General features: G+C 40.2%; 1 protein-coding gene across 1 annotated transcript; it reads right to left on the bottom strand.

Moving 5' to 3' along the window:
- Positions 1–4,613: 4,613 nt before the first annotated feature.
- On the bottom strand, positions 4,614–10,979 carry naga (N-acetylgalactosaminidase, alpha). The gene is made up of 9 exons (XM_057822018.1): positions 10,828–10,979; positions 8,993–9,153; positions 8,785–8,921; positions 6,150–6,361; positions 5,973–6,067; positions 5,747–5,908; positions 5,480–5,677; positions 5,189–5,329; positions 4,614–5,119 (listed from the first exon to the last, which is right to left on the bottom strand). The coding sequence occupies exons 2-9, from the start codon at positions 9,149–9,151 to the stop codon at positions 4,913–4,915; spliced, it is 1,311 nt and encodes a 436-aa protein (XP_057678001.1). The 5' UTR covers positions 9,152–9,153; positions 10,828–10,979; the 3' UTR covers positions 4,614–4,912.
- Positions 10,980–13,875: the final 2,896 nt, after the last annotated feature.

The following is a 13,875-nucleotide window of genomic DNA, read 5'->3' as shown; positions in this document are numbered from 1 at the left end:
GCTGACCTCTGCTGGTTCAATAATCTCTCTCAGAGTGTTTTTATCATTCATGAAATAAAAACTTTTGAACCAGGGGTTTCAAACTCAGTTTATCAAGGGTCCGCTCTATCAAGGGTTCCCTAAAAAACAACATCGCTAATTCATTTTGGCTAACTTGTTGGCAAATACACCACACAGCATTTAAAAACATAAAACCAAAATATAAAAAGCTTGGTGCCAAATGTACTTTTAAAAAATAGTATTAATACACTGTTTTTCTACGATTATAGTGTATATCTATTTTTCAACCATTTTTTACTCATTCAAAAAATAGATATGATGTATACAGGTTACCACGTACCCAACTTACGTGATTTCGAGTTCAGGACGCCGGAATCTCGTCCGCATTTTTGTCTCCAGTCATTTTATTCATTTAATTTTTATTTTTTGTCGCATAAACAGTACCTAGTTCCCGTTGCAGTTCTTCATGCCAGGATCCCCTCCTCCCTCTGCAGCATCGCCACCACCCAGCAATTTCTTTCGGACGGAAGATCTGCCGCTTCCTTGTTCCCATGCTGCTGCTTCTCCACCAACGACTACTCTTACGAGTCCCGATCAGTTTTTTTTTTTTTGAGTTCGGACGGCGGGCTCGCGTTGAGAGCGGCCACGCCGGCGACCTGAGCAGCCTTGATATCCCCTCTCTCTCGCGTCCCTACTCTTTCTATAGCGCTCTTTTCTCTCGGCAAGGCGACTCACTCGCGAGTAAAGCCCGAATGGTCATGAAAAATAACAGCATTTAACAACAAGTACCTCACAGTATTTTTATTTAATTTATTTTATGAATATGACATTTCATCATGTTTTTGGATAGTTATTTTGATATTTAGGGGTACTTCAAGCAACACTAGGTAACTTTTCGACCTTAAAATATTTTCAAAACATTTGTGATGTCAACTGACAACTACTTGAATGACACCTCTTTTATATCTTGAGGGGGTCTGTACCGCTTTCACCGGCACTAACTTTGAGGAGGGTGGCTGGAACCCTGCCACACAAAAAAACTACAAATGTGCCGACTGCTTTACGGCATACGTCACTTCTCCCTTTCCCTATTCATTACAAAGACGGAAGTCGATGTGAATGCTTTCGTGCGAATTCTGCAAAGGTGGCATAGAAACAAAAGAGACAAAATGTTTTGACGGGGGGGGGCCTACCAGGATATCCAGAACAAACTGGCCAGCTTTCACTCGCTGGCGTGAACTCGCCACACGGTTGCTAACTGTCAGATGCTATTGTTTAGCCACAACTTGATTCATTACTTTATTATTATTCATCCTTCACACCACCATTGGAAACAGAATTTGTCTTAATCCATCTGCAGGTGACCAGGTGGTTGATTGATGATGTCCTCATGGGAAACGCGTCGTGGTCCTCATGGGAAACGCAGTCTTCCTTAAGGCAAAACACTAAGGGTGTAACAGTAAATGTATTGAACCGTTTCGTTACGTGGTGCTCGGTTCGGAACGGAGGCGTACCGAACGAGTTTCAAGTTTCCGACGTAATGTGACCCTTACTTTCGAGGCTGTGAGTCGATCAGATTACAGTTTCTTTGTGTAGATTATATTTACTCCATCTTCTCAACTATAATGAGGACCAACACGGTAGGACAGTATAACCCAGAAACGTCAACGGTGCGACAACGTGGCCGCCGCAAGAACGCAGTGAAATGCGGGCGTTAAAGTCAATCAGCCAATTCACACCAGTTGCAGTGCGGCCGCGTGTTAGACGCGTCCCAGAAGCGGCTCAACACGACGCACGCGAAAAGAACGGCAGGGTTTATTATTTGACGCGAGACGCGACCCTCCTGCGTCAATACTACTACTGGTAGCTAGGATCGGGCAGACAGGAAGTCACTCGTGAAAAATACGGTGGATCTGGTCAATTTTCAAACTAATATGCAATCGTAACCCACTTTTTGAGTCCATCAGATCTCTTGAGTGGTAGATCGGGGCACAGTTGACTTGTCTTTGTTGATTTACTGCTGTCTTCTCTGCTATAATAATAACCAACACGGCCCCGTGTTCAATACCAAACCCTCCTACCACAACAAAACAAGTAGGAACTAATATTCACATAGGAACTAGAGTTATACAACATAAAATATACAATATGAATGAATACTACATCACATTTGTAAAATATAAACACATAATAAAATAAATAATAGCCCAATAATAAATTGAAATGAGCTAAAATACCTGTAATTAAATAATAATAATAAAGATCCTGCTTACACAATTAAATTTATTAATTTCTGTGTGGCGCTTTAACTTGAGAAAATCCACCAATAAAGCTTTTGAAAACAGTTCATAAGAAAAAAAATGATTCATTGAGGCATTTCATTTGTAAAATACATGTTAAAATCTTTGTCATTGGGATTGCTTTTCTCTTTAGCACAGGACTTATTTTTTCCTCTTTCTTTCAGAAAGAAAGCTGACCAATACGCAGGGTCTGAAAGGCAAATTGTTGTTGGACTATCTTTAAATACCCGCTACTTTTTGAGCAGAATTCTAGCTTTCTATAGGCTAATGTTCCTATTGTTGAAAGCACAAAGGTGTGTAATAAACAACTAGCACATTTATATTTCGCATTTTGTTTTCTTACTGTACAGAAAAGGAACAGAACCGTGACCTCAAAACCGAGGTACGTACCGAACCAAGATTTTTGTGTACCGTTACACTCCTACAAAACACTAGGCATGTGCCGGTATGAGATTTTGACGTGGGCAAAAATACCGCGGTTTCACGGTATTGCAATTATAGCTCCAAAATGTGTTATTTTGAGATGTATGGGTTAAAAAATATTTTTTTTTTCCATTGAACAGGATTTTTAAAAAAAATTTCGGAACACAGTTGCAAATTGGAACATGAATATATTGTTAAAATAAATTATCAATAATAAAAAAACAAATATTTTAAATAAAATTAAAATAAATACAACTTATAGACTATACCCACAGCCACAGCTCAAGTTGCTCAAGATTAGAGCAAGAACAAAATAATTTCTATAAAAAAGTAAACACTTCTGAATTTTTTTTTTTTTTTTTTAAATTCTACTGCATGACTGTTTTTTGAGGGTGGAAAAGCTCAAGTGGTTTTGCCATTTTCAGCCACTGTGTCAGCTCTAGTCTACATGATGCCATGCCTATGTGTTAAAAATAAAGAATTCATAAGTTAATTAGTTAGTTAAAAATGTATAAGTTAGTTTAAAGTGTATATATTGCTGCGGAAAGGTTTCATCTAAACAACAACAACAAAAACATTGGGAGTGAGACCTCTCCAGCGAACGTGGATTTGTGCTTATGGCAAGAGCATCTTTTGCAATTAGCGATCTTTGATGACATCTCCTTTTCCCCTTCATTCAAGCGAATCAAGCTTGTTTTCTCACTCTGCGGCTGTAACACTCGACGAAGTTGCTCTCCCAGCTAAGCCTAGGCTAACATTCGTCTTTGTAAGCTTTTACTTAGTTTGTATATTGAATTTGAAAGGAAAATGTGTGTTTTGTTTTTGGCGAACTTTTTCATGATGCTAATCTGTTGAAGCTACTCACTCATGGAAAAACACAATTGTACAACGTTTTAAATGTATTCATTTTGTATATTCCACTTACCACGATTTGAGAGCTCAATAAATTGAAGAAAAGTACGCCTTATGTTTGGAGTACTTGTTTTTGGGTTCACTGGCTCTCTAGCAGATAGCGTCACTTTCACACACAGCAACAAACGGGAGGGGGTGAGCGCTGCCGCACCAAACCACTTCTGGCTGCATTTTTGACACATGAAAAAGCGAATACCGTACTACGGTCTGATGGAAAATTTTAGTGGTTTTGAAACCGCAACGTTTTCACACCACGGTAAACAGTGAAACCGGTAACCGGCACATGCCTACAAAACACTAACGCTTTTGTTCCCCGGCGTCACTAAAATTGACCAAAACTGAAACGCTACCAAGTGTTGCTTTAAAGCAGGGGTCGGGAACCTATGGCTCTTTTGATGAGCGCATATGGCTCTCTGTCAACCAGTCATCTTAAATGTGGAACCCGCCGGCTCGCTTGACATGAACTCGCTATGATGAGCTGATTGCGCATTCGCACATTAATCTTGGACACTTCAAATGTGCGTCCAAATAATATGCTTCATGTCAGGTCGCGTGGAGATGGGCAAGATCGCCTCGTGCATTATGTCACCACTCAGCCAGCGGTGGGGTCGGCCCCTCCCGACTCAATGCCAAGCAAACTGGAGTATATAAAAAAAAAAAATACATAGGGGAAAATTAAACCCAGAAAGGGAACCGTTTGGTACCCCAAGTCACACAGGCGAACAGCTTTCGTGACTTTTTGTACTGTCAAATTGTCACCACTTCCAGGAGAGTGAGACTCGTGAAACGACCGCCCCAAAAGGCTCCGCCTGTCTCGGCCACTGTTACGCACACGTCTCCCTGGTCGTCCCCAATTTTGGTTTCTGCATAGTTCCGCAGGCCTCAATTGCCCCCACGAGTCGCAAGTTTGAGACCACTGAATTGAACCCTCCTCCTAATATGCACAATTTGGGAATATGAGAGGAATAAAACCAGATGTATCTTTATATAGATTTAATTCTGCCAGAACAAGAGCTGATAATTCATGTCAACACCAAATGTTCAAGTGCAATCTTACTTTCACATTGTGACAAAATAACGCAAAACTATCATAGTGCAGCAGTGTCATTGATCATCTTTGCGAATTTTTGTTGTATCACAGAGAATGTTGAGAAATTCAAGAAAAAAAAAAAAAGTAACCCTGAGTTCACTTCAGTCTTGGGAATTTACCTCTGTTAATACCCTTCGTTAGCTCGCACTTTGAGGTCTTTTCAGTCAAAGCTAAGGCAATGCGAAGGTCACAGGAAGACCTGCGGGATGCCGTTGGCCAAGTAACCCCGGAAAAATCCTCCGAGTCGGTCGTCTCGGGAGAACTGCCGTGAGAGGGTTCTGGGTTTTGCGGGTGCGGAGACGTACCACATGACTACGCCGGAGGGGTTCACCGACACCACAAAGCTAACCAAGTCTTTAAGAATCATGGTTCTTCCGGAGAAGACGTCATATATCTGAAATTTTGAGACGACGAAATACATAACGTGGATGAGGTTTGCTAGTATTGATAGCGATAGATGTACCTTGTAGATTCCCGTGGTGTAGTTTAGCTTGCTGAGGGACGTCTGGTAGCGGTACGGCATATCGTCCCGTCGACTGAAGAACACAAGCGCGCTCGCGTCGTTAGACAGCGGCCGCCAAAATACCTCAATATTGCTCTTCTCCTGTTGGGAAGAAATGGCAATTAAAAGAAATCCAGCAAAAACAAATCACAAATTAGCAAAACACCTAAATCCCGCTCTTCTCCTGATGGAAAGCAAAGGCAATTCTAAAGAAATCCAGCAAAAACATACTTTTAAAAATCAGCTTCATACCTTAAGGATGCGTCTACCCTGAAGACCCAAAGGATCCTGGTTGATTCTGATAGCCATTTTATTCTGCAGGATGCTGCGGGCGCCACTGCTGATGGTGCGGAGGTCATTAGACATGAAGAGAGGTGCGGCCATGATGGCCCAAAGAGCCATTTGTGAGCGCGATTGCTCCATGCTGAGTCCAAAGTCGCCAATGATCAGCTGTCAGAGTTTTCAAATAATCATTGGTTGAATTTCTGTCCGGTTTGTGTGAGTGTTACTGGCACAAACCATATCGGGGTCATTCCAACGTCCTGGCCCGGCTGCAGCGATCAGTACTTCCTGGTTATCGAAGAACCAATCCACAATGTTTAACACGCTGGTCCACGAGTCTTGGATGTCGCCGTAGTTACGCCACAAGTTGCAAATCTTAGCCAAAAGACTGTAATCCACCTGAAAATGTTAAATGATTTTTAACAAAATGCAAAGAGAGTTTTAGGCAATATGATTTTAGTACCTTTGGTGGCAAACCACCTTGGTAGGCAGGCCAGCTACAAGAGTAGCCAATAGGACGACCTGTGGCGTTTAAAGCCTTGGACATGCGAGGGTAGCCTATCCAAGGGAGGAACGGAATCAAATGGGGACTTCAGTGAACTTCTGCCAATAGTAACCATGGATCAGACCTGTTACTTACCTTGCGCCTGCACCGTGGCGTTGGAATAGCAACCGTCGAGTTTCAACATGTCCACTTCCCACTCGGCGAAGGTCTGAGCATCTACTTCGATTTTGTCCAGCGGTGTGCCTGGGTAGCCCCCACAGGTGTGCGTGCCCATGTCACCGTAGATGCCCAATTTCAGCCCCCGGTCGTGCATGTAGCGGGACAGCCGGCGGATTCCTCCTGGGAACCTGAAAAAGACAACAGTGGATGCAATGGTGCAACAATCTTAATCACTATTGTCTTCAATGTAAACAAATAGTGGATTTAGCACTAAGCCATGTGGTACACCACAAGTATCCATCTACAAGCATAGACTTCATAATTGTATTGACGAATCAATTCGGCCAGCAACTACACAACGCATTCAAGCAGGAGGCCCATCCCACATTCCACTTCAGTTATTCGCAGTCGGTCGCAGCGACACATGCAGCGATTCAACGCCAAATTTAGGATAAAGGTGCGAAAGCTTTACTGCATACAAACAGAAAGGATTGTCTCAGGAGAGATTTGTTCGAGGATTCAAGGTAATTATTATATTTTTCGTACCATGCATGCATGCATTTAAAATGTTGGGGGAAAAAAATCAATGGGAGAAATTAGCCGCTACGGCATTAGCATTATAGTTCGCAATATTTACGTAAAATAAATGCTAACTGCCCGGTTCTTTGCTCTTTTAACCAAGAATTGAGACTATTTTACATCCATATCTATTAAGAATTCAGGGACTTAAGCATTTATTCACAAGAATTTCAATGTAAAAAGCTCTTTGAGGTGACTAGGTGGCGCAACAGTGACTTAAAGACTAGCAGAACATTCGACATATTTACATAAAATAAATGCTGACTGCCCTTTTTTTTTTTTTTTTTTTTTTTTTGCTTTTAACCAAGAATCAAGTGTTTTACGTCCATATCTACAAAGAATTCAAGGATTTAAGCATTTATTCAAAAGAATTTCAACATAAAAAGCTCTTTGTTGTGGTAAGTCGGCACCACAGTGACTTAAAGACGAGCCGCACATTCGACATATTTAACAGCACTGTCGATATTTCACAAAACGAGCAACAAACGCAAAATGAACAGGAAAGACTGGATGAGACGAGACGAGAGTAGGAAAAAAAAAAACTTCTGCCAAAATGGCTACGTTCATACTACAGGTCTAAATGCACGAATATCTGTTTTTTTGGCGTGCCCGTTCAGACTGCCTTTGTCCATTGAGACCATTCAAGTATTACCCATGCGCACTAATTCGCAGTCCGACAAACGCTGAGCAAGACGACCCGCATGCGCAGAAGCATCAAACCAAATGACCACACATGCTGACTGTCATCCGTCATTCCAGGGATATCATATTTTGCTTTTTAAAAAGAGGACACAAATAACAGACATAAATAATCCCAGTTTAGGCTTATATTCAAAGTATATGGATTGATAGCATGCACGCACTGTCTGTGCATGTCACAAACACATACGCGCAGTTTGCCTCGACTCTCGGCCGTGTAAACAATGTTGAAATATTGCTTATATGGAGCAGACAGAAAACCGATCATTCTCAGGCTTATCCTCAACCCATTTTTATTTTTTTTTATGACAGTTGTCAAGTCCGACTCTTCCTAAAAAGCCGTGTTCAAGGCAAGCTAGGCGCTAATAATGCACAGCTGCACCGCTACCGTGGCGTCTCGCTTTTTGATGACGTAATTGATGCATGAATTCCGATTTGAGAGACTGGACAGTACAGACCGCCGCGACAGTCCGGAAAAATGTGGCCCAGGCCGGATTTGAACCACATACGAAAGTGACCCAGATCAGATTAGAAATGGTCCAGTTCTATGCGACTTGTCACGTTCAGACCGTCAAGTTAATGCCTCACTCGAGTCGGAAAAACACGAAAAAATCGGATTCGTGCATTAAGACCTGTAGTATGAACGTAGCCAATGTGCCACACTGGCGAAATGTCCTACAAGAGGCGAATTTGACACCCAAAGTACTACCGTGCGCTATTTTGACGCAATGAAAAGGTAATAAAAGACTAAGTAAAAACACAATAGTAAGTACTCACCGATGAGCACACGTATTGGACGTCTCGCCGCGTAGAAGGAATCGCAGTAACCCGGTAGTATTCATCAAGTGACAATCTACGTCATCACCCCCAGCTTCCATTACAGGGATAAAAACATGGTGCCCTCCGTAGGTCAAAACAAGAATATTATAGATTTTTAAATCAATGGCAATAATTTATGTGTTTTTAATAACAAATTTTAGTAAAAGAGAACAATTGTGGCTTATTAGAGTCTACAAGACTAAGTCCAAGATTCCCTTTAAAAGGGTTAAAGAGACACAGTTATGCATAATAATACAGACTACTATATATTGTGAATGACTAAGATAATGAGCAAGGGTATGTCTCGTAACTTGAAAAACCTGTATATTGGTGTACCATTTTGTTTTCATACACTTAAGTATGCTTTATAGGCACCTGATCTGACTTCCTTGTGAGCCTGCTGACCCATTTTCTTTTATTGTTTGTCATATGACTGTCACACCTTAAGTAAAACATTTAATGACCTACAAGATTACCATGTTGTTAGAGCATGTGTGTTTGTGTACGCGCACACCTCTTGGAATCAGCCTGGAGTCGCCCCCGCTGGTCCCTCTGCATGGACGACCAGCAGTCGTCGATGTTGACGTAGACGTAGCCCAGCTCCCGCCACCCGTCCTCTGACAGTCTGTCGGCCATGTCGGTGAACAATTGCTCACTGGATGGGGAAAGATTCACATGGTGTTAGGAATCGCTGTTATTGACGAAATACAATTGCAACTAACTTGCCTGATACAATTCCTGGGGTCGTGCTCGCAGTCCACGTTGCAGCGGAAGCGTTCCCACGCCAACCAGCCCATAGGAGGGGTCCGCATCAGGCCATTGTCCAAGGCAACAGTGACCGCTAGGAGCCCTAACGCCAACACGAGCGCCGTCCAGTGCATCACTGCGGTATTAAATGTGTCCTAATGAGTTGCAATCCCTCAGCCAAATATTGACAATCTCATTTAGATTTAGCCATTTTCTAAATAATGATCAGTTAAGTGACTTTTTTTTTTGTTTACCCTATGGTTGGAATATTAGGCATCCGTACCAAACATGTACCGGTATATGCCAAGAACCTTTTCAAATTATTTGATGTTTGCTTTTTTCTGATTTTCGTTTTTGTAGACTGAACTGGTTTGTTTAATCTGCCCAGCTGTAAGATTTCATCAGTAACAAACAGCTGGCAATACCTCCAATATGATGTCACATTTATACAAAAGGTTATTAAACACTGTCATGAACGTTTCCCACCAGCTACGAGTGTTAACTCCAGCATGTTTAGTGTGTCTAGCGGTGGTAAAATGTGTTTTTTTTTCCTCTCTGGCAACAGTCTTTGTTGAAAAAGTGTGTGTGTATACTGTAAACATGATATGAGTCATACACACAGGCTTTTTATGGAAAATATTTCAATTATTTTTGTTCTGATGGTAATAATGATCTGTGGCGGTAGGTTTAGGTTCCCAAGGGACTGCTTTTATTTCAATTTTATTTCGAATATTTCAGTTATTTTTTGTTGTTTTTAAAACGTATTTTACTTTACATTATACTTATGTTCTTATGTTTAGAATAGTAAAAATCTTGTTCAATGGTTTTTTTGTTTTTTAAACCAAGACAGGGCCGGCCCAGGCCATTTGGGGGCCCTAAGCAAAATAATGCAAAGGGGCCCATATTTCTGGCCCACCATTTTGTCACAGTGTACTGTGAAACCCATACAAGCAATCCAACCCATACATCCATATTTTGTATATTAATCAGATTTTGTTGCACTGCATACTTCAAACTTCTCACCCCAAATGATTGTCAGTACTTACAGTAGATAGCGCCAAACCTTTTTCTAAAAGAGGGAAGAAAGAAGTTAAGGAAGAACTTTTATTTTTTTAAGCTTGTACTCAAGTCTCAAAACTCACAAAAGTCAAAGCAAACTGTAGTAAACAAAATAGAATACAAATTAAACAAGTGCCAGACTGGCGGCCCCCTAGTGATCAGGGGCCCTAAGCAGCTGCATAGTCTGCGTATAGGCTGGGCCGGCCCTGAACCCAGATATCTCAAAGTAACACATTTTAGAGCTGTAATTGCAATACCATGATACCGTAAAACCGTGATATTTTGGCTTAACCGTCAGAATCTCATACCGGCAAATGCCTACTCAGCATTAGCTTTAGCAACACTGTCCAAAAATCAATAGTTTGAATGAATGAATTCTGCCTTCTTTTCACATTTTTTTTTCTTGGTTGTTTTTAGGCTTGACGCCTGTGCTCATGTGGACTGGTCACATTTTAAACAAACTCAACAACTGAATACTAAATAAAATGTTTAAAATTTTCTATGAAGAAGCCAATTTTATCGTCTTCATTTTGCAGCAATAATGTATTGAACACACCGATCAAACGGGACAAATATTCGCACTCGAACTGCAAACACAACTATGAGCGAGTTAACTCTCAGGGTTTCAATGGTTCTTGAACTCAACATTGACAGCGCTTTGTTTAAGAATTGAACAGAAAGTTAGCGGATACGAGAGCCGTGCTGGAGTTGCCTATAAAACACCAGCCAGGTTGCTTTTAGAGAAACTTACCGACTTTCCGGTACCGTGAAGCTAAACAAGGAGAAAATAAAGGGACGCGGTTAAAGTTTCCTCCAGTCTCGTCGCCGCTTCACGTATTTTGGAAAGAAAATGAGCAATTGGGCACCACTCGCAACTTTTTTTTTTATTATTTGAAACACGGAAGTGGCTGTCACGTGATGTGCACATGTGTCAGCTGACCACTAATTATTGTAGCCAAACATTAAAGCCAGAAACATTTTGTTAGAAAAAAAAAAAGATTGAAGTTGAACCCAACGTTTTTATATTTTTACTTTGTCATTATTATCTTTTTTTTTTTTTTTTTTTTTTTCAAATTTATTCATTGACGTGAACTCACACACACACATACGCATTACTTTTATAAATAAAAAAGGGCGGTGGTTTTCTTGGTGTTTAGCGTTCTCTGGAGGTGAAAGTGAGTATGACACCCTGCATTTTCGGTCGATGACAAAAATCCAAATTCATTTTCTGAAAGCGAAGTTTTGCTTTTTTTTTCTCTCAATAGTTTGTCATCTATTTTTTTTTTTTTTTTTTTTTAGAAAAACTCATACTGTTATGAGTAAAAAGGTTTCGTATTTCCAATTTTTCCATTGTCAAAAGTATTAGATTGTATTCATTTACAGTTCTGTTCACAAAGTACAGTGATCCCTCGTTATTCGTGGTTAATGGGGGACCAGAAACCTCCGCGAGAAGTGAAAAACCGCGAAGTTACGCCCCCCACATCCCCCCCAAAAAACTTTTTTTTTCTTTATTGGTGTGTTCAATGTATTTATTCAGATTTATCATTGGAAAGAGATCCATACAAGACGTTTTTTTCATTTTTTTCCCCAGAGTATAATTAAAAAACAAACTTACAGTATATACTGTACATACAGGGTGATAAAAAAAAAAAAAAAAGTGCCAAAATCATCACGCATTTATTCATTTTATAATCATTGAAATAGACTGAATTGTTAATTAATTAAATTACTTTATTAAAATTAATTAATAATTTGATAAGAATTAAAATAAGAATTTTCTTTTCACAAGTAATTTGATGGCTTGATGTTGTCCGTGCCGCTAGCGGTGGTCACATTGAGGACTTGAAAAGCATGTAATAAAAACAACAAGTTATATGCAATACTTGTATCCAGCTACTTATTTTATATATATATATATATATATATATTTTTTTTTAATATACCGCGATGGTTTTGGTACATTCTTTTTGAATCACCCTGTATTTTGATAAATGGTTTTTAAGCACTTCAAATGTAATAATTATGATAAGTTTTAAACATGTTACTGCCCCACCGAATTATTTTTAAACAAGAAACAAAGTAGACGCCCACTCTATTAAAAAAAAAAAAAAAAAAAAAAAAGTACAAAAATGCTTGTCTTTATTATATGCTTCATTGAATAAATCCACTCAAATCTGCTTAAACTGCTCACTTACACACTGTGAGTTGCCACAGCAACTGTTTAACAAGTTAAACGATGTTGACGCATGTGGCGCTTTGAAGTTTCTACTTACGAGCGTCTCTGGCAAGATCAAACCTTAACTGTCTGTCAATCATCATTAATTTTAATAAGCAACTCCAGTGCCCAGCCTGACCAAGGAAAGCAGCAGAAGCGAGAGTGAGAGACAATGTGATCCGATCGCGACAGCTCCATAAAATACTGCATTTATTTATTTTAATTGAAAAAAAAATTCCGCGATGGACCGAGGGCGCGAAGTAGCGAAGGATCATAGGCGGAGTTTGACTTTTGGGGCAGGAAGGGCACAATATGTTGATGACCCGAAAACTCAGTGTCAGCAATAAAATCAACTTACAAGAATATTTATAATAATAAGTTGAAAATGAGCGTTTTTTTGTTTCCCATCAATCTTGAGGGGAATTCTAAAATCAGGCTGCTTAGGTTATACTTTTTCGCCAAGATCGTCATCCATTGAATATGGTACGCCCACCGGTGTCGTGCCAATGTAGTTACCCCTGTCTGGGTGGAGCCACTGCACTGCAGTAATTTGCTTTATTTCCGAATTTTAGTGAGGTAGTTATCGACGAGGTTTTAAAACATGGCACATCCATAAAAAAATGTTTAAAAATAAAAAAAAAAACTTTTTCTGTAGTATACCGTAACATACGTACTGAACGTTAAAAAAGGCAATGTTTCACTGTTTTACTCGTAGGATAACCAATGACTGTTTTTAGTGTAATTCAAGTCCTGTATGGAGTTTCTCCAATTTAGTAAATCCAAAATATATAACTGTGGAACTAATGTGTGTGTGCGCGCGCTCTTGCGGCCAGGAGACACAATTTTTAACAATGGTAACTACATTGGCAAGACACCGGTGGTGGCTATTTTGTACAGTTAGAGTCTTTAGTGGGGCAAATTGAAACTCCGCTCACCATTTTGAGGTTGGTCACTAGCGTTTCATGGTCCACATTTTCAATCCCTGGTTCATCCTCAGTAGTAAAATATCGTATACGTATATCCATCCTACGTTTTCGGTCCTCGGGTAGTTTTGGCTAAGCAAAGCAAACGACCGTCTAACAGGGCCGGCCCAGCCTACACGCAGACTATGCAGCTGCTTAGGGCCCCTGACCACCAGGGGGCCCCCAATCTGGCAATTGTTTAATTTGTGTTCTATTTTGTTGACTACAGTTTGCTTTATTTGAGTTTTGTGAGTTTTGAGAATTGATTACAAGCTCAAAAAAATAAAAGTTCTTCCTTAACTTCTTTCTTTCCTCTTTTAGAAAAAGGTTTGGCGCCATCTACTGTAAGTACTGACAATCATTTGGGGTGAGAAGTTTGAAGTATGCAGTGCAACAAAATCTGATTAATATACAAAATATGGACGTATGGGTTGGATTGCATGTATGGGTTTCACAGTACACTGTGACGAAGTGGTGGGCCAAAAATATGGGCCCCTTTGCATTATTTTGCTTAGGGCCCCCAAATGGCCTGGGCCGGCCCTGCCGTCTAAGGTGCTAGTCACATAATCTGTTCGAAAATTAATTTTGACCCGATATAAAAACATCTTTTTTTGTTCATTTC

Source organism: Corythoichthys intestinalis, chromosome 19 (genome assembly GCF_030265065.1).
Source record: "Corythoichthys intestinalis isolate RoL2023-P3 chromosome 19, ASM3026506v1, whole genome shotgun sequence".
Lineage (NCBI taxonomy): Eukaryota > Metazoa > Chordata > Actinopteri > Syngnathiformes > Syngnathidae > Corythoichthys > Corythoichthys intestinalis.
This window is presented reverse-complemented; position numbering and strand designations above follow the sequence as displayed.